Source organism: Anomalospiza imberbis, chromosome 36, assembly GCF_031753505.1.
Source record: "Anomalospiza imberbis isolate Cuckoo-Finch-1a 21T00152 chromosome 36, ASM3175350v1, whole genome shotgun sequence".
NCBI lineage: Eukaryota > Metazoa > Chordata > Aves > Passeriformes > Viduidae > Anomalospiza > Anomalospiza imberbis.
Genome location: NC_089716.1, coordinates 1,041,480 through 1,066,816, shown reverse-complemented (window position 1 = coordinate 1,066,816; position 25,337 = coordinate 1,041,480). Strand labels below are relative to the sequence as shown.

Sequence of the window (25,337 nt, the reverse complement as noted above, 5' to 3'; positions counted from 1 at the left end):
TTTTTCATTCCCGTGGCGTGGCTGGATGGAGGAGGAGGAAAAGCCCCGGAGATCCTGCAGGAGGAGGGGCTGCAAACCCAGCCCAGGAAGCTGCGGGGAGGAAAGAGCCCCCCTGAGCCAGGAAGGTGGCCGGAGATCTAGCCGGAGCACGGAGGTGGTGGAGAAGCCTCACAAGTGTTTGGAATGTGGGCAGGGTTTGAGCTGCAGCTCCACCCTGATCCGGCACCAGGGAATCCACACTGGAGAACGGCCCTACACCTGCTTGGAATGTGGGAAGAGCTTTGGGTGGCGCTCCGAACAGAGAAGACACCAGAGGATCCACACTGGGGAGAGGCCCTATGAGTGTCCCCAGTGTGGGAAGAGGTTTCACACCAGCTCCAATCTCCTCCTACACGAGCGGATTCACACAGATGAGAGGCCCTTCCGCTGCCCTGACTGCGGGAAGGGCTTCAACCGCAACTCCAACCTCTCTGTGCACCGGCGCATCCACAGCGGGGAGAGGCCCTACGAGTGTGGGGAGTGTGGGAAGAGCTTCTCCCAGAGCTCTCACTTGACCAGACACCAACGGAGGCACCAGTAAGGGAAGCCGTGTGAGTGCCCCGAGTGAGGGAAGAGAGTGAGGGAAGAGCTTCGTGCGCTGCTCCAGCTCCATCCCCCATGGGAGGATCCGGGCTGGATGATCCCCAGTGACCCCCGTTGGGCAGAGCCCTGGTGCCCCCGAATGGGGAATAAAACAGAGAGGAAAACAATGGAGCTGATAAAGGGGCCGAGATCTGAGGCCTGACTGAGCAGAAACTGTGGGAGACACAGACACAGTTTAAGTCTCCCTGGGCAAGAAGTGACCAAGCAACCTGTTGTGAGACTTTGTGATAAGATAATGTTCCCAGGTGCCGTGATGTCATGAAGAATGTGTAACCAATGGGAAATTGTTAGCAAACATCGAGCCCTATCTGAGCACCACACAAGTAAAACCCTGTATAAACACCTGGTACCCTCAATGAAATTGGCTTCTGGTCTAAACTCGGTTGTCCCCGTCTCTCCATCGTGGATAAGCCCTGTTGTGGGTGATCCCCGTTGGGTGGGGGGAAGGTGTTGGAGGGATTTCTTTCCCTTCTCCTTGTGCTGCTGTGTTTGGTTGGTAATAAATTCCCTCCGTGTGCCCAGGCTGGGTACACCCAAGTCTATCCCCACTGTCCCCCATAACCTGGACTGGGTTTAACTGGGAAGTTTTACTGGGAAGACTGGGAGCAGGCGGGCGGGGGCAGAGTGACAGCAGGGCTGGGGGGACAAACGATCCCCTCAAAATCAGCGTGGGGATGAAGCGGGGGTCCCGGCCGGGCCCGAGGACACGGGGAGCGGCTACGGCCACTGGCGGCTCAGGAGCTCTGTGTGCAGAGAAAAGGGGGTGACACCGGGCTGGGGGCCCCGGGGAAGGAGCACACACGCTCTGGGGGACAGAGGGACATGACCCCCGGGACCCCCCTGACCTTCTTGCCCAGGTAGAAGCCGAGCCCCAGTGCCAGGAAGATGAAGTCCAACTCTGAGTCCCCGATCCCCGTTGGCATCTTGCTGCGGGCGGCGTCCGGCGACATCTCTGGGAGTCTGCAGGGGTCAGGGCCCCCCAAAACCTCTCAGAGACACCCCAAGCCCCTACAAGCACCCTACCAATTTCCCCCATCCCACCCAGGACCCCCTGAACCCCCCCCCCATCCTTTCCCAACCTCCCCAGGACCCTCCAAAGCCTCGCCCATTCCCCTCAGGATCCCACACCTCCCTTCCGGTTGCTCCCCTACAGGACCCCCAAACCCTCTCCCAGTCCCTTCCCAGCCCCACCAGGACTCACCCTGACCCCTCCCAGTCTCTTCCCAGCAGAACCAACTTCATCCCAAGCCTCGTTTAGCCATCCCCAATCTCCTTCCATCCCCTCCAGGATCACTCAAATCCCTCCCAATTACACCCAGCGCCCCCAAACTCCCTCCCAGTGTCCACCAGGACCCCCAGAATCCCATCCCACCCTCCCCAGCATCATCTTAATCCCTTCTTAGACTTTCCAACCCCTGGACCCCCTCTCCCAGCTGAAACCAGGCTGTCTCCAACTCCCTCCCAGTTGCTCCCAGCACATCCCAGTGGCTCTCTCAGCGCCCCCAATTCCTCCCCCGTACCCCAGTGCCGGCTCAGGGGGTGCTCCAGGCTGAAATGCTCCACCTGGCAGCCGCAAGTGAGCCCGCACCAGGGGGGTGTTTCCAACAGCACCAGGAGCTGGTAGGTCCAGTCCTTGTTGGGGACCATGTCGGTGGCCTCCACAGAGAGCTCCTGCTGGCCCTGGAACCACCTCAGCTGGGTGTGCGCATGGTAGAAATCCATCACGGAGAAACCCCGGGCTGGGAGCTCGAGGGCACCAGCGAGATGGATACACTGGGGGGCACTAGGAGAGAGCGGGAACAGACTGGGATCAGCTGGGGGGAACTGGGAGAGAGAGGGGAGGGGTGGGGTGGCCTTGGGAGGGACTGGGAATGGACTGGGAAGGACTGGGGTGGCACTCAGAGAGATGGGAGGGGATGGGGGGCACTGGGAGGGAGGATGGAGGTCTAGGAGTGAACTGGGAATGAACTGGGAATGGACTGGGAGGGACTGGGGCGGCACTGGGAGGAACTGGGAACGAAGCGCGCGGCACTGGGAGGCCGAGTCCAGTGCGGGGCACTCGGCGCTGCGGGTCTGCCTGGCAACTGATGAGTCATCAGAGACACGCGCTCTGATTGGCTGAGAGGCGGCAGCACCACGCTAGGCTGAGATGGACAGCCGGGAGGCACTGGGAGAGACTGGGATGGACTGGGAGAGCCACGGGGCTCAGTGGCAGGGACACAAGGTCTCGGGGATGGGCACAAGGAGGGCTGAGGGCTCTGGGCCGATTCCAGGGAGGTTTTGAGGGGCTCCAGGGTCATTTGGCAGGGCAGGGCCCGAGGGGACACGCTCTGCCCCGCGCTCACCTCGGCGCTCCGTGAGGAACGGGCTGAGATACTCGTGGTTGTACCGGCACAGCCAGTCCGCCGCAGCCCTTTTTTGCTCCATAACGTCTGGGTCGCTGTTCCAATACCTGGCTGCTGTCTCCCCATAGGGGGTGAACCCCAAAAAGTGCCCCACGTCGCAGTCGAACATCGCGTACTGCTCCCGATTGTAGATGAACCTGCTCAGGTACCTCACCTTCTCCGTGCCGTTCATGAACTGGCACTCGGACTTTCCCACGTACTGGAACACCCCTGTGTGTGCAGGACACAGGTCCGGGGGTGCCCCCCCAGCACTCCCAGAGCTCCGGGATCCATCCCGGATCCCTACTCCGCACCCCCTGTGCCCCAGGGCCGCCGTGGATCCCTCCTGCCCGCACTGCCACTTCCTCTTTTCCACCCTTCCACACTTCCCCTTCCACATCCTCTCTCCTCCCACCTCCAGCCTCTCCCCAGATGAGTTTTGGGGTGCCATTTACTCCTTTTCCTCTTTTCCAACCTTTTAAACACAATTTCCCAAAAGCCCAGCCCCGCTTCCCGCTCAGTTTTGGGGTCCTTCCCTCCTATTTTCCCTACTTTCCCACCCTCTCCCGACCCTTCCTCACCTGTCCCCAATCCTCAGCCCCTCCCGCTCTTCCTTTCGGGGTCCCCTCCTCCTCCTGCCCCTGCAATTTCGGGCTCCCCCCGCCCCCTTTTCCCCATTCTCCCCCCTGTCCCACCGCCTCCCGCCCCCCCCGCTCTCCCGAGAGCTCCGCGCCCGCAGCCGGGGGGGCTCCCAGCACCACCAGTGCCACCAGTACGGCCCCAGCTGCCGCCACTCGCCCCATGGCCAGCGCCGCCCAGGGAGCACCAGCCCCAGAGCGGCCGCGCTGCGCTGGCAGCACCAGTCCGGAGCAGCGCGGGCTCAGCAGCGCCGCGCGCTCTCATTGGCTCCGAGCACTTTTGGGCACCGATTGCCGAGGCTCTGCCACACAACCGATGACTCCTCAACTCCTCGCGCTCCCATTGGCTGCAGCGCGTTTTGGCTGCGTTTGGATTGGCTGAGCGGTTCCGGGACGCTGCAGCCCCGGCTGGGGCTTTTCCAGGCACGGGGAGCCTTGGGGCGCTGCGCAGCTGGGAGCTCAGCTGTGCCCAGAAATGTGTGCCCGGCTGCGCGGGGTCTCAGGGGTGCCCGTGGCGAGGGGTGACGCTGGCCCCATGCCAGGCACCCCCCAGAGCCGCTCTGTCCCTGCCCCCCGCAGCCGCACAGGGACAGCAAATGGAACCGAGGGTTCCTGCCTGGGCACAAGGAGCGGGAGAGATCCCTCAGCAAATCCGGCACGGGCACAACAGACCCGGCCCGGGCACAGGGAGGGAATTTATTACCAACCAAATCACACCAGGACAAGCAGAGGGGAAAGAAATCTCTCCAACACCTTCCCCACACCCAACCGGGATCACCCAGAACGGGGTCACCGGGGCTCTGCCCAACGGGGCTCACTGGGGATCATCCAACGTGGATCCTCCCATGGGGGATGGAGCTGGAGCAGCGCACGAAGCTCTTCCTGCACTTGGGGCACTCACAGGGCCTCTCCCTGGTGTGGAAGTGCTGGTGAGGGACGATCTCTGAATTCCACCTGAAGCTCTTCTGACATTCCAAGCACTCATAGGGCCGTTCCCCAGTGTGGATCCTGTGGTGCTTGGTGAGGTCAGAGGTCCCACTGAAGCTCTCCCCACACTCCCCACACTCACAGGGCCTCTCCCCAGTCTGGATGTTCTGGAGTTCCATCAGGGTGGAGCTCCAGCTGAAACCCTGCCCACATTCCAAGCACTTGTGGGGCTTCTCCCTGCCATGAGGCTTCTCCACCAGCTCCGTGTTCCTGCTGGATCTCCGGCTGCCTTCCTGGCTCAGGGCGGGGAGCTCTTTCCTCCCTGCAGCTCCCTGGGCTGGATTTGCAGCCCCTCCTCCTGCAGGATCTCCGGGGCTTTTCTTCCTTCTCCATCCAGCCGCACCCTGGGAATGACAGATCCTGGTTTGGGGAAAACCAAGGTGGGAGGGCCTTGGAGAAGAGGCTCCTCACTGCCCAAGTCCATCCCTAGAACTCAGCAGGAGTCTTGTGTCCATGGAAATCTCCACTATATCAAGGTTCAGCCCAAAACAGCTCTCCCAGGACTTCCCGATCTCTGATCTCTCCACTTTTGGGGTTCCAGAGGTTTCCTTTCCTTGGGATGATGGGGGTCCAATGGCTCCAGGGGTTCCCCCTTCTCCGGCGTCTTGATTAGGGATGATCCAAGGGCTTTTGGGGGTCCATGGGGTCCCTTCTGCCCTGATGCTCTACTTTGAGGTCCCAGGGGTCCTTCCTCTCCTGGCTCCCCCCCTTTCCAGCCAGCCGGGGGTCCCTCAGCTCCAGGATCGCACCTCTGTTCTATCCCCAATCCAAGGGTCTCAGGGGTTCCCCTTCTCTGCTCCCCCGGGGGTCCCCAGGACCAATGTCCTCCCCCTGGTGGCCCTGGGCAATGGCCACGTGGACGCCCAAAGATCCCCCCAAGGGGCTCAGCTCTGGGGTCCTGCAAGATCCAAACCTACACACACACACACACACAGAAAAAAAAAACACCCATCCCAGGGTTTTTTTGGGCCTCCCAGACGATATTTGGGGCTCAATTCCACAATCTGCAAGCTCCAAACACACCCCAATAAAAAAAAAAAACTCTCAGGGACCCCCCGACAGATTTGGGACGAGCTCCCCCTCCCACCTGCAGGATGAGCTGGGGGCAATGGTCCCGGGGCCAAGGGTGCTGCGGCCACAGGGGGCACTGGAACCTCCTGTTTCTCCTCCTTTTCCTGCTCCTGCTCCTCCTCTTCCTGCTCCTCCTCTTCCTCTCTCCCTCCTCGTCCTCCTTCCTCATCCCACCTCCTGCCCAGTTCCTGCCTTCTCTATATTTAGAGTGGAGAACCTTGCTTGTTTTTAGAACGAGAACAAAGATCCCAGAGGGAACACGGCTTGCTGGTTTTAGCCAGAAGTGTCAGTGACTAAAGGTCATGTTTCCTCTGCTTTGTTGCCGTCCTTGTTTCTCCTCAGTGTTCAGGCTGGGCTATGGGGTGTCCTTGTTTGCTGCATTTTCAGAGCTCCTCCTGGATCCTTTGGGCAACAGGCTGTGCCCTGGGAGGGTTCTTTGTGCTCCTTTGTGACACAGGAGAACCTTGCAGGCGGTTTCTGCGTGAGCTGCTGCTGTGATGTCACAGGAGCACTGCCACGTCCCCGAGGTGTTCCCGTTGCTGTGGCACACGGAGGCCTCAGTGTCCAGAGTGGCTCTGGGCACTGCTCGTTGCCGGAGGATCCTCCTGCCCGAGGCATTCTCAGCAGCCAGCCCAGCCCTGACGGGTGTCCTTCTGTGCTTGCAGGGCTACAGTCTGCAGACGTGTGCAGCGCAGCCAAAATGATCCAGCACGTGGCTGCTGCAGTTTGCACGCTGTACTCTGTGGCGTATGCGGGGTATTTTTTAACCCACTTGGCACGTAAGTCGAGGTTTTCCCTCGGTGCTGTGGCTTTGGGCTTGCTGTGTGCTTGCTGTTCTTCCTCTGGGCCTGAGCTGACTTTGTAACCAAACTGCCATGAAGACGCCATTGCTTTGGGGGAGCTCCTGGCAGCGGCTGCAGCTGGAAAAGGGGGTGTCTGCAGCCAGCGGGGCGTGCACAGCATTTGCAATGAGCCCTGGGGGGTTCTGTTCTCTCAAGCGGGGAGTCTGTGGCAGCAGAGCCTGGAACTGCCTGTCCAGCCAAGAGCTGACCCAGCCCAGTATTTTGTGCTGTTCTCTTGCTGTGTGAAGGGACTGTGGCTCCTGGAGGGATGCTGTGAAAGCAAAATGCTCTCTCGGGGTTGCCTTGCTCGGGGGCATTTCCCACCACAGGCAGTTTTTTTCCTGACAGCATCTGGTTCATGTTCCCTCTCCCGTTGCAGAGCACCTCATGAGTGGATCCCGAGCAGCTCCTCCTTCGGTGAGTAGGAAAGGAACCTTTGATGTTTGGAATTGGGCAGCAAGCTGTGAACTCGGCATGTGGCAGCCGAATGCCAGCCTGGGAGGCTGAAGGAAAGTTCCTGTCAGTGTCCTTGCAGCAGCAAAGGGATCCCTGGGATTTTTCTCCTTTTCTGCTGAAGAGCTTTTGAAGAGCTGCAGGTCTGGCTTTGCAGGCAGAGTATTGCTTGCTGGCTCTAGCCATGGTGGAATATCAAATTCCCAACAATAAGGGGCAATGTGGACTTTAGCCCATTGTTAGTTTGAACAGCTCCGAACACAATTTCTGCTTAGTGCAGCTGGATGTGCAGCTGAGGGGAAATAAGGTGATAAGTGAGACAGAACTTCCCGTCCCTCACGCTGCCGTCTGTCCACAGGGCACAAAAGCAGCACCAGCACCTCCTCTGGCTCCCTCTGCTTCCAAAGAGGAGGCCAAAGAGGAGGAAGGCAGCAGTGAGCTTCCCGCTGTTCCGGGGCACGATGGTGAACGTCCCTCAATGACGGGAGATGACAGTGAACTTCCCGCTGCTCTGGGAGACGAGGGCGAACATCCCGCGCTGTGGGAACACAACAGCGAGGCTCCTGCGATGTGGGACAAGGACAGTGGACATCTCCCGGCATGGGAGGAGGACAGAGGACATCCTGTGTCTTGGGAAGAGGAGGGTCAACTTCTCCCAGCATGGGAAGTGGACAGTGAACGTCCCCGGGCTTGGAAAGATGATGGCGAACCTGCAGCGTTTTGGGAAGAGGACGGAGAAGCTCCCTGTGCTTGGGAAGAGGACACTGAACCTCCCTCGGCTGTGGGATCCTGGGCTGAACATTCTGACAGCAGCACAGCCCTGCAGCCAGAGGGGAGAGGGGAGTGGTGCCTGATGCAGCTGAGTACGTCTGCTCTGTTCCTGTGTGCCAGAGCAGGGTGCTGTGTGTGTGTCTCGGCATCAGCTGCACCCAGTGCTGCTCTGCAGCTGAATGTGCCAGGGTCATTTCTTGTCCTTCCCCAGCTGAGACCAAGGGGCTGACGGCCCCAGGGAGGGGGGCTGCATTCTGGCTCTGCTGCAAGGCGGGGTCTCACTCTGGGAGGGAGCGTCTTCCACGTGGTTTCTTTCAGGGAACACCGTGAGCCTGGCGGAGCCTGCCGAGAAATACCTGGAAGTGGAGCAGATTGGCCAAGGGTAAGTGCACGGCAGTTACTTCTGCACAAGCAGGCCCAGGTGTTGTGCTGGTGCAGGATCAAGTGAGAAGTCAGGAGAGCTCCAAACACCTCCAGACACTGGGGCGCCATCCTGCTGTCCCTCAGTCCTGATCAGAATTGATACCTGTGCTCACAAGGCACCGTCAAAGGCCCCTGAGGCTGGCAGTGTCCTGCCTGCAGCAAGGAGCAGGACCTGGAAGATCTTCTGTCCCTGGAATTGGATTGCCTAAAAGAGCCACTCACCATCTGATGACTGTCAGAAAACAGTTCCCAAGGAGATTTCTTTCAAATATTTTGCTTCAAAAAATATCCTCCGGTCAGGATTAACAACCTAATGGTTTAGAAACAGAAACCAGAGCTGAACTAATAAGTGCTCTATTCTAGCACAGGTAGTAGAGCCCAGACATTCAGTAACAGACACAGAGCTGATGCACTCTGGGGGAAAATGCATCACCTGCCTGATGGCAGGGCCCTTGTGGATCCTGCAGGTCTTAGGCAGGAAATGGAAAAGGATGGAATGCATTCTTTTCCAGTTCTTTAGACACCCATTGCTCACTTCAGGTTGTGAACTAAAGCAGTGCAGCGTGGACATTTGGGATTTGCTCCAGCCCAATTCCTTGGTGTTGGGTCTCAGTTTTCTCTGGCACACCTTGCATGGCAGAGGGCTGGTGGCTGCTGGGCTGTTGTTGGAAGGGTCGATGCCCCCAGGTGTTTGTGAACGCTGCAGGCAGCAGAGATCTCCTGTCTGGGCTGGCTTTCACTGCCAGGGCCTAAAGCGCTGCTTCTTTCTTCTCTGCTGTTTTGTCTCCAGGGCTTTCGGAACCGTTTTGAAAGGACTCGACAGGGCCACTGGAGGAGAGGTCAGTGTCAACACGCCCAGCACGTCTGGCAGCTCTCCAGGGCTCTCCCCTCTGCTGGGAGCTGTGGCTGCAGCTTTGGAGGCCAGCAGAGCTTTCCTGCACAGGCTGCTCCTCTGCAGGCAGAGCCGTGTCAGCCTGCAGAGCACAGCTGGGACAGACTTGGTCCTTCTGAAGTGCCCAAAGGAATGCAAGGAGGGCAATGGATGTGTGTGTTTGCTTTGTTGTGCAATCCCAGCCAGAGCAGTTGCATCTGAAATCATGACCAAATCCCATAGAACTGCTAAAGGGTTCCCGGCTGTTTTGCTCTGTTTGCACAGAACCAGAATTACCTCCTGCTTGCAAAATGTGTTTGAATAATAATGAGAGTGTTGAGGCCATTTGAGAAGACTGTAGGTGCAGAGAATGTGGTTAGAGCTTGGAAGCTGACAGCTGAGGGGCCATTTCTGCAGAGCTTGCAAGGCCAAATGTCTCTGGCCATGTGTCCTGTAAGCAGCCCCCAGCGAGCAGAGCAATGGGCTGTGGGAATGGCACTTGCTGAGCTCTGGTGTCCCATCCCAAGGCAGTTGGGCACAGCCCGGCTCCGTCACTCCAAAAAGACTCGCTCCGTGTTTGCTGCGGCCTCCTGCCACAGACTCCTCCAGTGAAAGGTCTGCAATGTCCCTTCAGGTGGCCATAAAGAAAATGAGTCTGAGAGGGCAGAACAGGGAACGAGCTGTGAATGAGCTCCTGCTCCTGAAGGACAAGAAGAACCCCAACATTGTCAGCTCTTTGGACAGGTGAGTGCTTCAGGCCTTATCCCGTGCTCGGTCCCTGCCTTAACCTTTCCTGGCATCCGTAGTCTGTAGCCTGATTTGAAAATGCCTGACCCAGCCTTACCTTCCCAAAACAACAGCCTGGCAGTTCGCTCCCTCTGTGTGCTTTTGTTGCTTTGGTTTGGTTTTTCCTTCAAGCTGACCCTGTTTTCTGTGTCTTACAACAAGTGCTGGTAAACCACAGCAGAAATTATTTCCCTTGGCTTCTTCTTCCCAGCCCTTTCCCATCGCTGCTGATGCCAGGAAGACCAGGTTCTTGTTCCCAGAAATGCCTCGTTTGCCCATTTGTCACTGGCCTTGCCTGTTTCTGAAGGGACTTTCTGAAAGGTTTTCTGACCCCTTTTGTCCCAAGTGCTGCCCAGCCTCCTCCCCTGGATAACCCTGGGAGCTGTGTTGCCTTGTTCTGCAGGGAAGGGTGGAACTGATGAGTTCAGAAGCTGAACCAGCTGGGGGCCAGTGTTGTGGTTCCACATTGGTCTGGGCCTTTGCTAAACTGCATTTTTCACCTGCTTGCCATCTCAGGCCTCTCCTTTCTCACAGGGGTCTCCTCCTTTAGACTGTGCAGATCCCAAGGGCTGTGCAGCCTGGCAGGAATGTCTCTCCATCGGATTCTGTCCTCATTGACAAGTGACCTGGCAACAAAACTCCACTCCAGGCTTTTCCATGGGGGAATTGAGCGCTGCACATTGGTCTCCATGCCACTGCTTTCCTCTTCCAGCTTCCTTGTCGATGGAGATCTCTGGCTGGTGATGGAATACATGGATGGAGGAACTTTGCAGGACGTTGTCAGACAGACACGCATGGCTGAAGGAGAGATGGCAGCTGTCAGTCGGGAGGTGAGGGATCCTGCCTGTGACTGCCCTGGCTTGGACACGATGGTCCTTCCCAAGAGGGCGTGAGAGCAGGAGTGGCTCCATGCTCAGGGCTTTGTTTCTCTGTTGTTTTTATGAGCTGGAGAAGAAAGAGTCCCTGCAGTGAACGGCCTGCCAGCAGCACTGCACTTCTACTCTGTTCTTGTTCTCTTTCCTGCTGTTGTGGCACTCTCTGCCTGTTTTGGATTTGATGTGCTGTTCTCAGCTTTGCCTTGAACCGTTTGCCTGGAGCTTGTCTGCACTGCACTCCTGGCCTGTCACAGCAAAGTCGCTGCTGGCAGAATTCTAAACTGTCCTTTCTTGTGTGATATATTCCGGCCATTGGTTTTTACCCTCGTGTTTCTTGTTCTCTCTCAGTGTCTGCAGGGCCTGCATTTCCTCCATTCGAACCGGGTGATCCACAGAGATCTGAAGAGCTCCAACATCCTTCTGGGCATGGACGGCTCTGTCAAGCTGGGTGGGTGTTCCTGGCCAGGCACGGCGCTCCCGGGGTGCGGCTGTGGGGCTGCTTCCCAGTGACGGCCAGAGCCCCACAAGGGCTGCTGGGGGCACTGCCCGGCCCCTGCTGCCAGCTGAGAGCGGCTGCCCCTGCAGAGAGCTCAGGAGAGGAGCAGGCTGTCAGGGGTGCCTTTGCTCCGGGAATGGCCCTCCCAGAGGGGCAGGAGTTGGGATCTAAAGCTCCAAGGGAATCAGTAAGAGTGACTGCACGAAAGCTGAGGGTTTCTTTAAGGGTCCAGTTCAGTCCCATCTTTCCTTGGCTACAGCCCTGAGGACTTTTCCAGCTGACTTCACTGCTGCATTCTCAGACTGAGAGCGGGGAGTCTTTGTGCTTGGTTTCCTCATTCCAGCTGCCTTTGACAGTGTTTGTTTCTGTCCTCAGCTGATTTTGGCCTCAGTGCTCAGCTCAGCCCTGAGCAGGAGCAGCGCAGCTCCATGGTGGGCACTGCTCACTGGATGGCCCCAGAAGTTGTCACCAGTTCTCCTTACGGCCCCAAGGTGGACATCTGGTCCTTTGGCATTGTGACCATCGAGATGGTGGAAGGAGAACCTCCTTACTTCAAGGAAACGAGGGCCATGGTAAGAGGCCAATTCTCCCATGGTTGCAGAGGCCTGTGAGCACAGGGTGACCGTGCACTGGGAGCAGCAGCTGGAGGTTTCTGGACATGGGGAAGGGAATTCTCAGAGGACTGGAGCCTCAACACAGACACATATTCTGCAGTCTCCAGACACAATCTGCTTTGGGATTTACGTTGTTGCAGTTCTTCTGGCTGTGAGGATGACCTGAAAATGTGAAGCAAGTGCACTAGCTCTTTACAATGGCTGTGGCAGCACCAGGGTTTGGGTTTTTTGGTTGGCATAGAAAAATGAGCTGTGAGCAGCATCTCGGCCAGGGAGGAAAGTGCCCCTGGAGCTGGGGCTGGGAAGCCGGGGTCGATGTGAGCACTTGTGGGTGGGAAGGAAGCTGGCAGAGCGCTGAGTTTGCTTTTCCTGCAGGCTCGCGCTCTGATCCGGCAGAACGGGACCCCGCAGCTGCAGGAGCCCAGGCGCCTGTCGGCTCTGCTGCGGGACTTCCTCGAGTGCAGCCTGGAGCCGGACGAGGAGCGGCGCTGGTCTGCCCAGGAGCTGCTGCAGGTGAATGCCAAGCGGCTGCAGGGGAAGCAGCAGCGCCAGGGAGGGGTTTTCTTGTGGGGCCCCCTCCGATGGTCTCCGGTCTCGCTGCTTTCCACACGCAAAGCAAGCAGAATCCTTGCCTGGTTTGGCTTGGCAGGGGCCTTTCGAGGTCATCTGCACCTGGGGCCCCACAGCGAGCAGGGCCATCTTCAAGCAGCTCAGGTGGCTCAGAGCCCTGCCTGACCTGAGCTTGGATGTTCCCAGGGAGGAGGCACCTCCCACATCTCTGGGCACCTTCTGTCAGTGCTTCCCCACTCTCCTGCTAAAAAAATTCTGCCTCAGACCTAATCTGAGCCTGCTTCCCTCTCCTGAGTTTCAGACCATTTCCCTTTGTCCTGTTGCAACAGAGCCTGTGAGGAAGTTGACTCTGGAAAGTAACGGTTCATTTCTTTCTTTTTTCTCCTTTGGGCAGCACCCATTTTTATCATCAGCCAAGCCTCTCTCCAGCCTGACCCCTCTGATCACTGCAGCAAAGCAACTGAGGAAGCAGAGGAGGAGATGAAGCACTGGAGGACAGCATTTAGTTACAGTAGTTAGTTAGGACAACTAGTTAGTTATGGTAGTTAGCAGTGCCAGTTAGTTATGGTAGTTAGCAGTGCTAGTTGGTTAAGGTAGTTAGGACAGCCTGTTTATTACAGTTCTTATGACAGCCTGTTTGTTATGGCAGTTTTTTGAATAAAAACTCTCTTAAACCTGAACTCCCTTGACGTGTCCCTTCCTTGTCCCTGTGTGACTCAGCTGCCCGGAGCAATGTGAGGGGAGAGCGGGCCCAGCCTCGCCCAGAGCTGAGCCCCAGAAGAGCCCTGGCAGAGCCCAGAGCAGCCTCGGCATCTGCAGAGTCAGCCTGGAAGGAGGCGCTTGGAGCCTTCTCGGCTGCACCCGACTCTTGGTTACAAACTGTGGGTGGTGGAAAATGCCACCGGCTCTGCAAGAGGGCAGAAGGGGCCCGGGGAAGGCCCAAGTGCTCCATGCAAGGGAAAAACCTGCCCTGGGTTTGTTATAAAGAACTATGTAGTTGGTGGCTTTTGCTATTTTGTCTTGACTTCTGCAACTTATTCCTAATCACAACGATTTTGATACAGTACAGTTTGTAATGACTTTTAACTACTTTTGCTGTCGTACAATTTGTCAGCATTTTGTGGCCAGTGCCCTGGCCCCTGTGTCGCTCAAATCCTCAGAACATCATTCATGGATGATATTTTAGTTTGTGGACAGTGTGAAAAACATACATTATAGTTTTGGCTTTTGCAAAGTATTGAAGTGGATGCTACGTGTTGTGCATTAGAATGTTAACTTTTGCAGAAGTTGCTGCAGTTGTGAAATAATAACTAATGCTTTTATTTTTGTAACTAACTGACAAGAATAACTCAGAGATATTTGTGAAACAGCTAATGTTGATTTAAAGTACTTGTGGAAGTAGCTAAAACTGTCTGCATGGCCAGATAACATTTAAGGAACAGGTGTGATGAGGACCCCTGCCGCTGACCCTTCAACTGTCAATAACTGTCGCCTGCTGATGTGGAAACCCAGGGCACTGGGAATATTTCTCTGTCTGCTCTGGGGTGTCCTGACCCCCAGGGGAGCACTGACTTTGACCCTCGCTCATCGAGAAAACTTCCAAAGCCTCAAGGTAAACTAGAAACCACAAAAGTGTGAAAGAGATTGTAGAGATTGTAGAGACTAGTGTAGTATTTCACATGGGTGAGACATTTAGGTTTTAGGATTTTTAGTATGTTATAGATGGGTTCAAGATGGAGGATATAGGGTGTTGTCTTGAGTTCCCTTCTTCTTTGTTCTTCCTCTTTCTTCTTGCCTTTAGCTGGTATCTTGTAATTGGGTAGAAAAATCCACATGAAAAATCCGGGTCTTTAGGGCTCAGTTATTGGGTTAGAAAGGAAAATAATTTAGGTGTTCCTACTTAATTGGGTAGCTTAGTTTTTGATTAGACTCAAAAGGCCTTGTAACAAGAGATTGTTAGTCACTTTTGTGCTGTTTTTCCTGCTCGCAGAGTCTGGTGCAGACAGTGTGCTGAAGTTTTGATAAGGTAACAATAAACAGAAGCTGAAGACCAAAGAAGGCCAATGCATCTCTCCTTCCTGACACAGAACTGCTCCAGGAGGGTCTCCCCTGCCAGGGGAGCCCCCAGGGAGTTGCCCAACTTGGGGCCTGCAGACTCACAGCTGAAACTAGGGATCAGGGGGCTGTTGTGAGGAAGTGACACATAACCCTCAGAACAACAATCCACAATTCCTGCACGTACTCTAGAAAGGCGGCTTGTGGGTCAAACCAACTTAAAGAGTTCCTGGAACAAGTAAACGAGTTCAAAGAAATCTTTCAATGTGTACAATCTTTATCAATATGTTTTTGAACAATAAAATGGAAAAAATAGAAAAGAAGAGTTGCTATGGTTTACCAGTGTGCCTCTGGCCATTGCCAAACACCCACCACTGTTATTGATTTGCATCTAATTATCCCTTCTTAAAGTTTTAAAAATTCTAAAGCATGAGGCTCATTTCTCACCAAACCCAAGGTACTCACCCCTTGCTTTCTTGCAAGCCATTGCCAATCCTCAATTTCATCTGGGTGGAGGAGAATGACGCTGCAATGAAAACAAGGAAAAGGAAAATGCACTGCTGTGGAGGCCCAGGAGCCTACCATCAGAATCTCAGTCCCTCAGCTGTGGAGGACTGGTCCCAAACAAGAATAGATTTCAAGGTTATGGGGAGAAGCTTGCTTCTCCCATAGATCTTTGCAGGCACATGCTGATTTCTGTAAAGTTATGTTACCCCATTGGCCCGTTGGCCTAATTACCCCAGTTCAACCCCTGTCACCTATTTTGGTTAGTCCCTAGAATGTTCTCCTCTCTCTGTCCCTCCACTGGCCCAAGTAGACTGCATTTCTCTGCCTCTGTTTCCCTATTAGCTGACCTGACCCTTAACCCCTCCTTTGCACCATTTTCCCCCATATCCATTGGACCCTGACCCTCAGCTCCACCCTCACTACCCCATATAAAAACCCCCTGTGCCCTCAGCTTGCAGCCTGTCTTTGTCCCCGGAGCCTGTTCAGCTCTGTGCCCTGTTCCTGTTCCAATAAACCTGTTTGCTGGAGATCCTACAAAGACCCATCCTGCCTACTTTGTCAGCTTTATAAAGTCGCCGTGAGCTTCGGGCTCATCAGTGCCGGACGCTCCAAGGGCCTCGGTAGCGCCAGGACGCTACAGACTGGGACAGCCAGGCAGGTGAGGAGGAAGACACTGCCCCTTTGCCCCTCTCTCCTGCTCCATCTCCCAGCCCAGCATCACCCCTGGCTGCAGGACAACCTCGCTGCTGACGCCGTCCTGCCAGGGATGGATTGTGGGGATCTCCTTCCCCTTCCCTCTGGCATGGACACAAATCCCAGCTTCTTCTCTGCCCTGCTTCCTCTCCTCATTCTCTCCTTCATCCATCTACGTTTTTTCCCATCTCCTTCCTCCCTCGTTCTTTCTTCTTCCTTCCTCTCCTGGCTTTTCCTTTTCCCTTCTCCCTGTTTCTAACTCTCCTTGTCCTTCCTGCCCCAGGCACTGATCTGTGGACAGAGACCAGGAGAACAAATCCCTGACACAGAACCTCATGGAAGAGGCCATTTGGAATGGCTCCACGGTGCAGGAATGCAACGGGGAGGAAAAGCCCCAGAGATCCCACACGAGGAGGGGCTGCAAACCCAGCCCGGGGAGCTGTGAGGAGGGAAAACCCTCCCTGTGCCGGGAAGGGTGTGGGGAATGTAAGAAGAGTTTCAGGCAGAGCTCAGCCTATTCCTGGTGCCTCCAAAGACGGTGGTGCTGGATGCAGAGATCCATGGGAATGCAGAGATCCCCCTGCAGATCCATGGGGATGCAGAGATGCCCCTGCAGATCCATGGGGATGCAGAGATCCCCCTGCAGCCCCTGGAGGAGCCAGGCTGGAGCACGGGGATGCCTGAGAGGAGGCTGTGACCCCGTGGACAGAGGGGCCCCCGCTGGAGCAGCCTGTCCTGGAAGGAGTGACCCCGTGGCACAGTGACCCATGCTGCAGCACTTGGAGGGGGGCTGTGCCCCAGGGGATGGACTCCGGTTGGAGAAGTTCCTGGAGAAGTCTCTGGTGGGAGAGACCGTAGGCTGCAGCAGGGGAACGACTCCTGTCCCTGGGCAGAGGGAGAAGCCACGGGGGATGAACTGAGCACGGCCCCATTCCCTGTCTCCTGCACTGCTGGGGGAGGAGGTGCAGCTGGAAGGAGGGAGGCGTGGAGAAAGCTGCATTCAAGGCTCTTCGTTGACTTCTCATTATCCTGTTCTTGTCAGAACCCAGAATGTCCCTTGGACACTCTTGGATGTTCCGGGCACAGGTCGGAAGCATTTGAGACCCTGGCATGCAGCTGGAAACCCCTGTGGCTTTGAATCTGACCCATGGAACAAGTTACCAACCTTGCAGGAAGAACAAGAAATCACACAAGTTTAGATATTATAGTAGAAGTAGTCACAAAGTGAAAGGAAAAACTTCTGACTGCTGTACAGGGAGGTTTTAGGCCTTGTACAGAGGGGTCTGAGTTTTGTACATGGGGGTCAGAAGTTCTAAGATGAAGGGACTTGGGCGTGCCCTGTCCTCCTTCTTTCTCCTTCCTAACCTCCATGTTCATGGTGATGTTGGCACTCACAGATTGGTTTAGAGTAGAAAGTCACCATTCAGTATAGGTGATAGGCATTGGGGTAAAACCATAAACATTTAACACGTCATGGATGATATAAAAGATGGCACCAGCCCCCTGGGAGTCAGTGTGTGCCTTTGTCTGACCTGCTGAACGGACCGCAGCAGCTCAGGAAGAAAATCTTTTAGATAACACACAATAAACTACCTTGAGACCGGACGACTGAAGACTACTGAGTCTTTCTTAGAAGGCACGGGTTGGAGGAGAGACTTTTCCATCTTTCAGGGCCACCCCAATCTGGGGGTGAGCCCTGTCACCTGGCGTCCCTGGAGGGCTGTGGTAATAAGCCAATCTACCAGATGACCTCCAACCTCCACCCAGGAAAAAGGCACACTCTGGAGGCTCCAAAGAGAGAGGGACCGAAGAGCTCAAGACAAAACATCCTGACCTTCACCAAGACAAATCGTCTGGAGAGCAGCCCGGAGAGAACAAAAACCAGAAGCGCACACCTGAAATTTCCCGCCTGCGATCTGCTGGATGGTGATCAGGACCATCTCCGGACCGACCTCGTGCTGATTCAGCTTTTGGTGAGAACAGTCGAAATCAAGAATATGAGGGGGGCATACTCCCAGGAGCCGGTCCAAATTTTGTCAGCCCTACAGGGGGTGGTATCCACACATCCTGTGGAGATGGCTCTAAAAGAGCTGAGAGCCCTGTTGTTGTGGGTCCGGTGTAATTACCCGCACACAGAGACGCATCTCTTGGTTGAATCAAATTTCTGGCAAGAGATCAACAGGCACTTGTCTCACCTAGCCACCAAAAGAGATAAGATTGCCGCAAAACTTTTGACTTCAGCGAGAATAATGCTACAGTCAGTTTTGCAAGGTGGCAAGGGGTCTGTCATTTTACAGCAGAGAGCTCAGGCTCCTGGAGGAGCACAGGGAGGAGAAGTGCCCAGCCAGCAGCACGGGGCAGCTCTCTTCACCACGGATCCAGGGGAAGCAGGACTGCCTCCCGTGGCAAAGCAAGGGGATGATTTTCCATCACGTCCAGGGTCCCCGGGTTTCCACAGTCCCTCAGATTCCCCTGAGCCCCCAGAATCTCTAGGGTCCTCCGATACAGAAATCCCTCAGTCGGTCGCAGATCAGCCAGGAGTAACTATTACCCTCGGTGGGGAAGGAGACTGGGAGCACCCCGAGCCTACACTCACAGCGCGGGGGGCTGCAGCGGCACCGGCGGGGGAGGGTGCAGGCGGGAGCGCAGAGCCCAGGGAGGAGGGGGAGCCGTCTCTCGCAGCGGCGGCGGCGGGCAGCTTACAGCAGCCCACGGCGCCGGCGGGAGCGGGGGACCGTGAGGGCGAAGGGAACCGCGGAGGAGGCGGGGGGTGCGAGCGCGGCGATTGCACGTCCCGAGGGCCCTGTAACGCGCGCCACGGCGAGAGCCCGCGCAGCTGCGGAAGCGGCCGCCCGGCAGGCTCGGGGTGAAGGCTCCCAGATCGCAGCAGCGGCGTTGGCCAGGCAGCGGCGGAGACCGAGCACAGACCCGCGGCAGATGCTCGTCTCGCGGCAGCGGCAGCGCGCGTGCGCGTGACGGTGCCGTGACACCCAGAGGCCGGGGCGGGGGAGGGCGCCTCGCATGGCGCGGGCGCGACACGAGCACAGACGGGACGGGAGCCACGCGCTCGGGTTGCGGGCGTCGGCACGGAGCCAGGAGAGGCGTGTCCCTATGAGGGGCAGAGCGGGGCGGACACATCAGAGCCGGAGTGGGATCGGGAAGGTGGCGACATCGGTCTCGGGGAGGACGGGAGCGCTTCCGAGACCGCGGCTGCGCCGGGGCGAGCGAGGAGGAGCCGCGGGCGGGGTCGGGGCGGGAGCGTCCACACCCCCGTGATGACGCAGGCAGGGGCGGGGCGTGTCCGGCGTGCGAACGCCTGCCAGGGCACCGCCCCCCTCCGTTCCCACGGCAACCGAGACACACGCAGCCAGCCCAGGACCAATCCCGGCCAGCCTCAGACATCGCAAAGTTGAAACAGTTGACACAGCAAGAGTGGCTATCCCAGACTGCAGGATTTGCAAGTGAGAATCAGTTGTTAGAAGGAATACTCCGAGATTTATTCGAGATACAAACAGGGGAGCAAATGTCACAGTCTTTGGCAGCGCCGACCTCGGCCGGTCGGGCGGCAGCGCCACCCAGTGGCGGGACCGCAACATTGCAGCAGGTGTTGCCAGACCCGGTTGGTCAAACCACTGCGCCACCCAGTGGTGGGACTGTAGCATTGCAGCACTTTTTTCCAGTTCCATGTAAAAAGAAGTCCAGGGTGAGGAAAACCACACCCGCACGACAGCAGGAACCTCCGCTGATTCCAGAACGGCAGGGGACTCAGGAAACTCCTGCCGAGGCGCAGCAACAGGATGGTACTGTACGTATCACCGCTTCGCAGGGTGTTCCAGTCTGGAGAATTCCCACGTCAAGGTCTGCCGATTCTTTGAGTCAGGGAGAGTCAATTTTAATATCAAAAGGGGTTGTCGAGTTTCTTTTACGGTACTTGGACACAGCCTTGGAGTCGCATCCAGAGCTGTTGGTTCATCTTCCGCAAATTTTCCAAATAATGCAGGGCGGTCATGTGTTTTCCTTCACAGCAGAGGCTTCGTTCTCATCCGCAAGCACTCAGCCTTCATCTTTGCAGATGCCACAGATGCCATTGGTGTCAGTGAGTTCTGCTGCACCAAAGCAGCAGTCACAACAGATGGCTTCATTCTACAGGCAAGTACCCACAAAACTTCCAGCTTTACCGAGTGCACAATTAGACTGGCAGGACATTCGAGCAGAATTGGAAAAGGAGAAAGGTTTGTTGCAGGGCTCGGGAAACATCATGATGCCAGTGAGCTACGACGCTCAGGGCCAAAACCTGAGGTGGGAACGCCTGGAACGTGGTGCGATCAAGGACCTTGCCAAGGCCATCTGAGACAATGGGTTGTCATCACTGTACTTCAAGCAGATGTTGAAGAGCATTTTTGGTATGTATGATTTAACACCCTATGATCTTAAATATCTCACAACATCAGTTCTTACAGATGCCCAAGCTCTCGTGTGGCAGAAGGCATGGAGGAGATCCCTGGAGGAGCTGAGAGCCAGATACCAGGGCAGACCAAACGCGAACTTCACCATGGTGCAGCTTGCTGGTGATCCTCCCGAAGACGACCCGACTCAACAAGTGGTGAGGCTTCCACGGAACGTGCTCAGCGACATCAAAGAAGCGGCACGGAGAGCAATCCTACACATTGCTCAGGCAGGAATCCAGGACAACATCTACACGGAGATCAAGCAGGGTCCTTCAGAGCCGTTCTCCTCATTCGTGGGTCATCTTTCCCAGGCAGTGGAACGACAAGTGGCCGATGAGGGGGCAAAACCACATTTAATCAAAAGCCTCGCTTTTTCCAGTGCCAACCCGGAATGCAGGCGAATCATCAGCATGATGCCACACCAGGCCACCTTGGCAGACATGATAGAGGAGTGCAGCAAGGAGGGGACACCGCAGCATGTCGCATCCATCATGGAAGAGCTGTTGGGAGAGAGAATTGAGAAGCGTGTCAAGGAAGCTCTTGCAAATTACACAAAGAGCAACAGCAGAGCAGAAAGGCGATGTTTTGGGTGTGGGGCACAAGGACATATTAAAAGGATCTGCCCACAATTTGCAAAACCTGACAAAGCACCAGACTTTTGTCCCCGATGCAGGAGAGGGAGATATCTCGTGAGTGAGTGTCGTTCGCAGACAGATGTGGATGGAAGAACTCTACCACATCTGGGAAACGGGAAAAAGAGCATGGATCATCTCCAGCGCGCTTCGACACAAATCATGGCGGTGACGCAAAGTCAGCAGGGACAATCCTCGGGGAACAACAAACAGATCCCCTCAGCAGAGCAATCTCCAGTGTCCCCAGCGACCCAGACTTGGTACTGCCCAGATTCCAATGCGTGCTGGCAACCTCCAAATTGACGTGTCTTTTGGACAACAGCCACGCAGCGATACCCACGGGTGTCACTGGGACTTCTTGGAAATGGCAAGATTTTTTTGATAATGGCCAGGGGCAGAAGCAGCATTCTTGGACTTGTTGTTTATCCATCCTTGATTTCAGCAAACCACAAAGAGGAGCTGATGGTCACTGCAAAAGCCCTTCGACCACCTTTGACAATTCCAAAAAATACACCGAAAGCCCAGGCCATGGCTTTGCCATCCCATGCAGGAAAGCAAATCATGCCAGTGTTTAACAAGCAGGACTCTTTTTCTGGTGACCAAGTGGAAATACATGCGTCTTGGGTGAAACATTTGAACCGAGATCGACCCATCGTTACCTGTCAGTTGAATTGTAACAAAAAAACAGTTGTCATCACAGGAATGCTCAACACAGGGGCAGATGTCACAGTCATTTCATACATCTTTTGGCCCCGGGAATGGGACTTGGTTGAACCTTTGAGCTCTCTCACAGGCATAGGAGGAAGTTCCCTATGCATGCAGAGTGAGAACGCAATTGTTGTCACAGGTCCAGGAAGAAAAACAGCAATCTTCCATCCTTTCATTGTGCAAAAGCCCATCACAGTGTGGGGAAGAGTCCTCTTAGCACAATGGGGACTGAGATTGGAGTTGGATTTTGAACAGGGGTCACTGTGGCACTCACCACTCTGAAACTGACTTGGAAAACAAATGATCCCGTTTGGGTGGATCAGTGGCCCCTTGAGCGAAAGAGATTGAGTGCATTGAAAAAGTTGGTCCAGGAACAGTTGCAGAAGGGACAAATCAAACCAACGAACAGCCCATGGAATTCCCCAGTGTTCATCATTCACAAGAAAACTTCAGGATCTTGGAGACTGCTTCACGATCTCAGGAAGATCAATGAGGTCGTCAAAGACATGGGACCACTTCAGCTGGGACTTCCATTTCTCTCAATGATCCCGAGAGATTGGTCGCTTGTGATCATCGATCTCAAGGACTGTTTTTTCAGCATTCCACTCCATCCAGATGATGCTCCACATTTTGCATTTTCCGTTCCAAGCATCAGCAGGGAGGAGCCCCTGCAAAGGTACCATTGGACGGTTCTCCCATAGGGCCTGAAAAATTCCCCAACCATCTGTCAATGGTACGTGGCTCAAGCTTTGCATCCAGCGCGGAAGAAACATCCGGAAGCAAAAATCATTCATTACATGGAGGATTTGCTCATTGCAGCACCAACAAAACAGGAGGTGCAGAAAGTCCGCGACTGTGTGATCACAGAGGTGCAAAAAGCAGGACTGGAAATCAGTGCCTCAAAAATACAAGAGATTGCACCTTGGAAATATCTGGGATGGAAGATCACAAAGCAAACAATAAGGCCACAGAAACTGGAAATCAACACAAAAGTCACCAATCTGCAAGACTTGCAACAGCTTTTGGGGGAGATCAACTGGATGAGACCGATCTTGGGAATCACAAATGACATTTCATCATTACTTGACCTCTTGAGAGGGGACAACAACATCAAATCTCCCAGAACTCTCACACCTGAAGCACAGAAAGATCTTGAAAAGATCACAGAGATGATTCAACAGAGACAAGCACATCGCTTTGTGAAATCACTGCCTTTCTATTTGGCAGTGCTGGGGGAAACAGCACAACTGTATGGGTTGATTTTTCAATGGGATTCATCTCAAAGGGACCCTCTTCTGATGATAGAGTGGGTTTTTCCAGCTTACAGGCCCTTGAAAACAATTCTCACAGACTTGAAGATGATGGCTCAGATCATCATCAAAGCAAGGACAAGGTTGCTGACAATGTCAGGCAAAGATTTCTCAATCATTCATTTACCCTTGAAAAAAAGATATTTCGAGAGGGCAATGCAAAAATCACAAGATTTTTCAATCGCGTTGTTAGGGTATCCAGGAATTTGCACAGTTCATTTTCCAGCTCACAGAATGTTAAATGCAAAAATAAGCTTCAGAGAAAACCCAAAAATAAGTCAGGAACCAGTGGAAGGGGTGACAGTGTTCACTGATGGTTCAGGGAAAACTCACAAATCAGTGATCACATGGCAAAACCCAAAAACAGGGGAATGGGAATCAGATACCAAAACAGTACAGGGTTCACCACAAATTGTAGAATTGGCAGCAGTGGTCAGGGTTTTTCAGTTATTTCAGGAACCTCTCAGTCTAATCACAGATTCAGCATATGTTGCAAATGTGGTCAAACAATTGGAGGGATCACTTTTAAAGCACACAGGTAATGAAATTCTATATTCATATCTATCATGCACGAGAACAATCCTAGAAAGCAGAGAACACAAATACTTTGTTGCACACATCAGGGCGCATTCCTCGCTTCCAGGGTTTTTAGCAGAAGGGAATGCTCACGTGGACAAGCTCACGATGCCCATCTCACAGCCACTGCCAGACATTTTCAAGCAAGCAAAATTGAGCCATGCATTTTTCCATCAGAATGCACAAGCATTGATGGAATCCTTTTGCCTTTCAAAAAGCCAAGCAAGGGAAATCATCAGTGCTTGCCCAGATTGTCAGCTTGTGCAGCCACCTGCATCCACAGGAGCAGTCAATCCGAGAGGATTGCAAAGTCTCCAGCTGTGGCAAACTGATGTCACAAAATACCCATCTTTTGGGAGGCTCAAAAACATCCATGTTTCGGTCGACACTTTTTTTTTTTGCATCATTACATACAGGGAAACCGCAGAACATGCCTGCAGACACTTTTTACAAGCATTTGCATCATTAGTGGTGCCACAAGAAATAAAAACAGATAATGGACCAACTTACACAGGCAAGGTGCTTGACAAATTCTTGAAAAAATGGGGAGTCAAACACATTTTCAGTATTCCTCATTCTCCCACAGGTCAAGCAATCATCGAAAGAACACATCACACCCTGAAATCCCTTTGAGATGAACAAAAAAAGGGGGGAGGCAGGTGCAACACCTTCTATGCAGTTGAACAAAGCTCTGTATGTGTTGAATTTTTTAAATGGTTCTTTCTCTGAGCCCACTCTACCAATTTCAGACACTTCACAAACAGCACACAAGCAAAACTAAGGGAGAATCCTTTAGTTTTGATCCGAAACCCAGAGACAGGACAAATCGAAGGCCCATTCACAATAATCACTTGGGGCAAGGGTTTCACTTGTGCCTCCACAAGGCGAGGACCGAAGTGGGTGTCAGCAAGGCACGTGAAACCTTATCGGACGCAGACACAAGCAAACGCGGATCCAAGAAGCAAAGAGGCAAGCACGCAGACCAAGGCAGACGACGATGCTGCGGACATCTCATCAGACAACGATTGACAGCTCAGAGACTTGGGGTTTTTCTTGGGACGCGGGGGTCATTCGGGTGTTGCTGCACTGCAAGGTTTCTCACAGAGAGTGAGGACATGGGCATGGGGTAAGGCAGATAGTGTTCATGTGCTTCATTCTTTTGCCTGTTGCCTTGGGCAATAGGACAGATTTTCCCGTGAGACAACCAAAGGGAAATGTGTGGGAGACTTTGGCAGAGGCGATGGGTCATGGACAAAGTGGCAAGGCAGGTTTTCTTGGTGCAAACAGGAGGGGGAGATGTTGAAACTCAGAATGTCCCTTGGACACTCTTGGATGGTCTGGGCCCAGGTCAGAAGCATTTCAGACCCTGGCATGCAGCTGGAAACCCCTGTGGCTTTGACTCTGACCCGTGGAACAATTTACCAACCTTGCAGGAAGAACAAGAAATCACAAAAGTTTAGGTATTATAGTAGAAGTAGTCACAAAGTGAAAGGAAGAACTTTTGAGTGCTGTACAGGGGGATTTTAGGCCTTGTACAGAGGGGTCTGAGTTTTGTACATGGGGGTCAGAAGTTCTAAGATGAAGGGACTTGGGCGTGCCCTGTGCTCCTTCTTTCTCCTTCCTAACCTCCATGTTCATGGTGATGTTGGCACTCACAGATTGGTTTAGAGTAGAAAGTCACCATTCAATATAGGTGATAGGCATTGGGGTAAAACCATAAACATTTAACACGCAATGGATGATATAAAAGATGGCACCAGCCCCCTGGGAGTCAGTGTGTGCCTTTGACCTGCTGAACGGACCGCAGCAGCTCAGGAAGAAAATCTTTTAGATAACACACAATAAACTACCTTGAGACCGGACGAATTAAGACTATTGAGACTTTCTTTGAAGGCACAGGCTGGAGAAGAGACTTTTCCATCTTTCAGGGCTACCCCAATCTGGGGGTGAGCCCTGACACACAGTTTGTAACCAAGAGTCGGGTG

General features: G+C 54.4%; 1 protein-coding gene and 1 pseudogene across 1 annotated transcript; one reads left to right on the top strand and one right to left on the bottom strand.

Annotated features, from left to right (window-relative positions):
* The window catches only part of LOC137464098 (uncharacterized), a 1,364,046-nt pseudogene that overhangs the window by 305,089 nt on the left and 1,033,620 nt on the right, over positions 1 to 25,337 (top strand).
* LOC137464106 (class II histocompatibility antigen, B-L beta chain-like) lies at positions 1,336 to 3,905 on the bottom strand. The gene is given in 6 exon segments (XM_068175413.1): positions 1,336 to 1,385; positions 1,488 to 1,594; positions 2,163 to 2,375; positions 2,378 to 2,425; positions 2,988 to 3,260; positions 3,748 to 3,905. Coding segments are annotated over 6 exon segments (732 nt in total). The 5' UTR covers positions 3,830 to 3,905; the 3' UTR covers positions 1,336 to 1,376.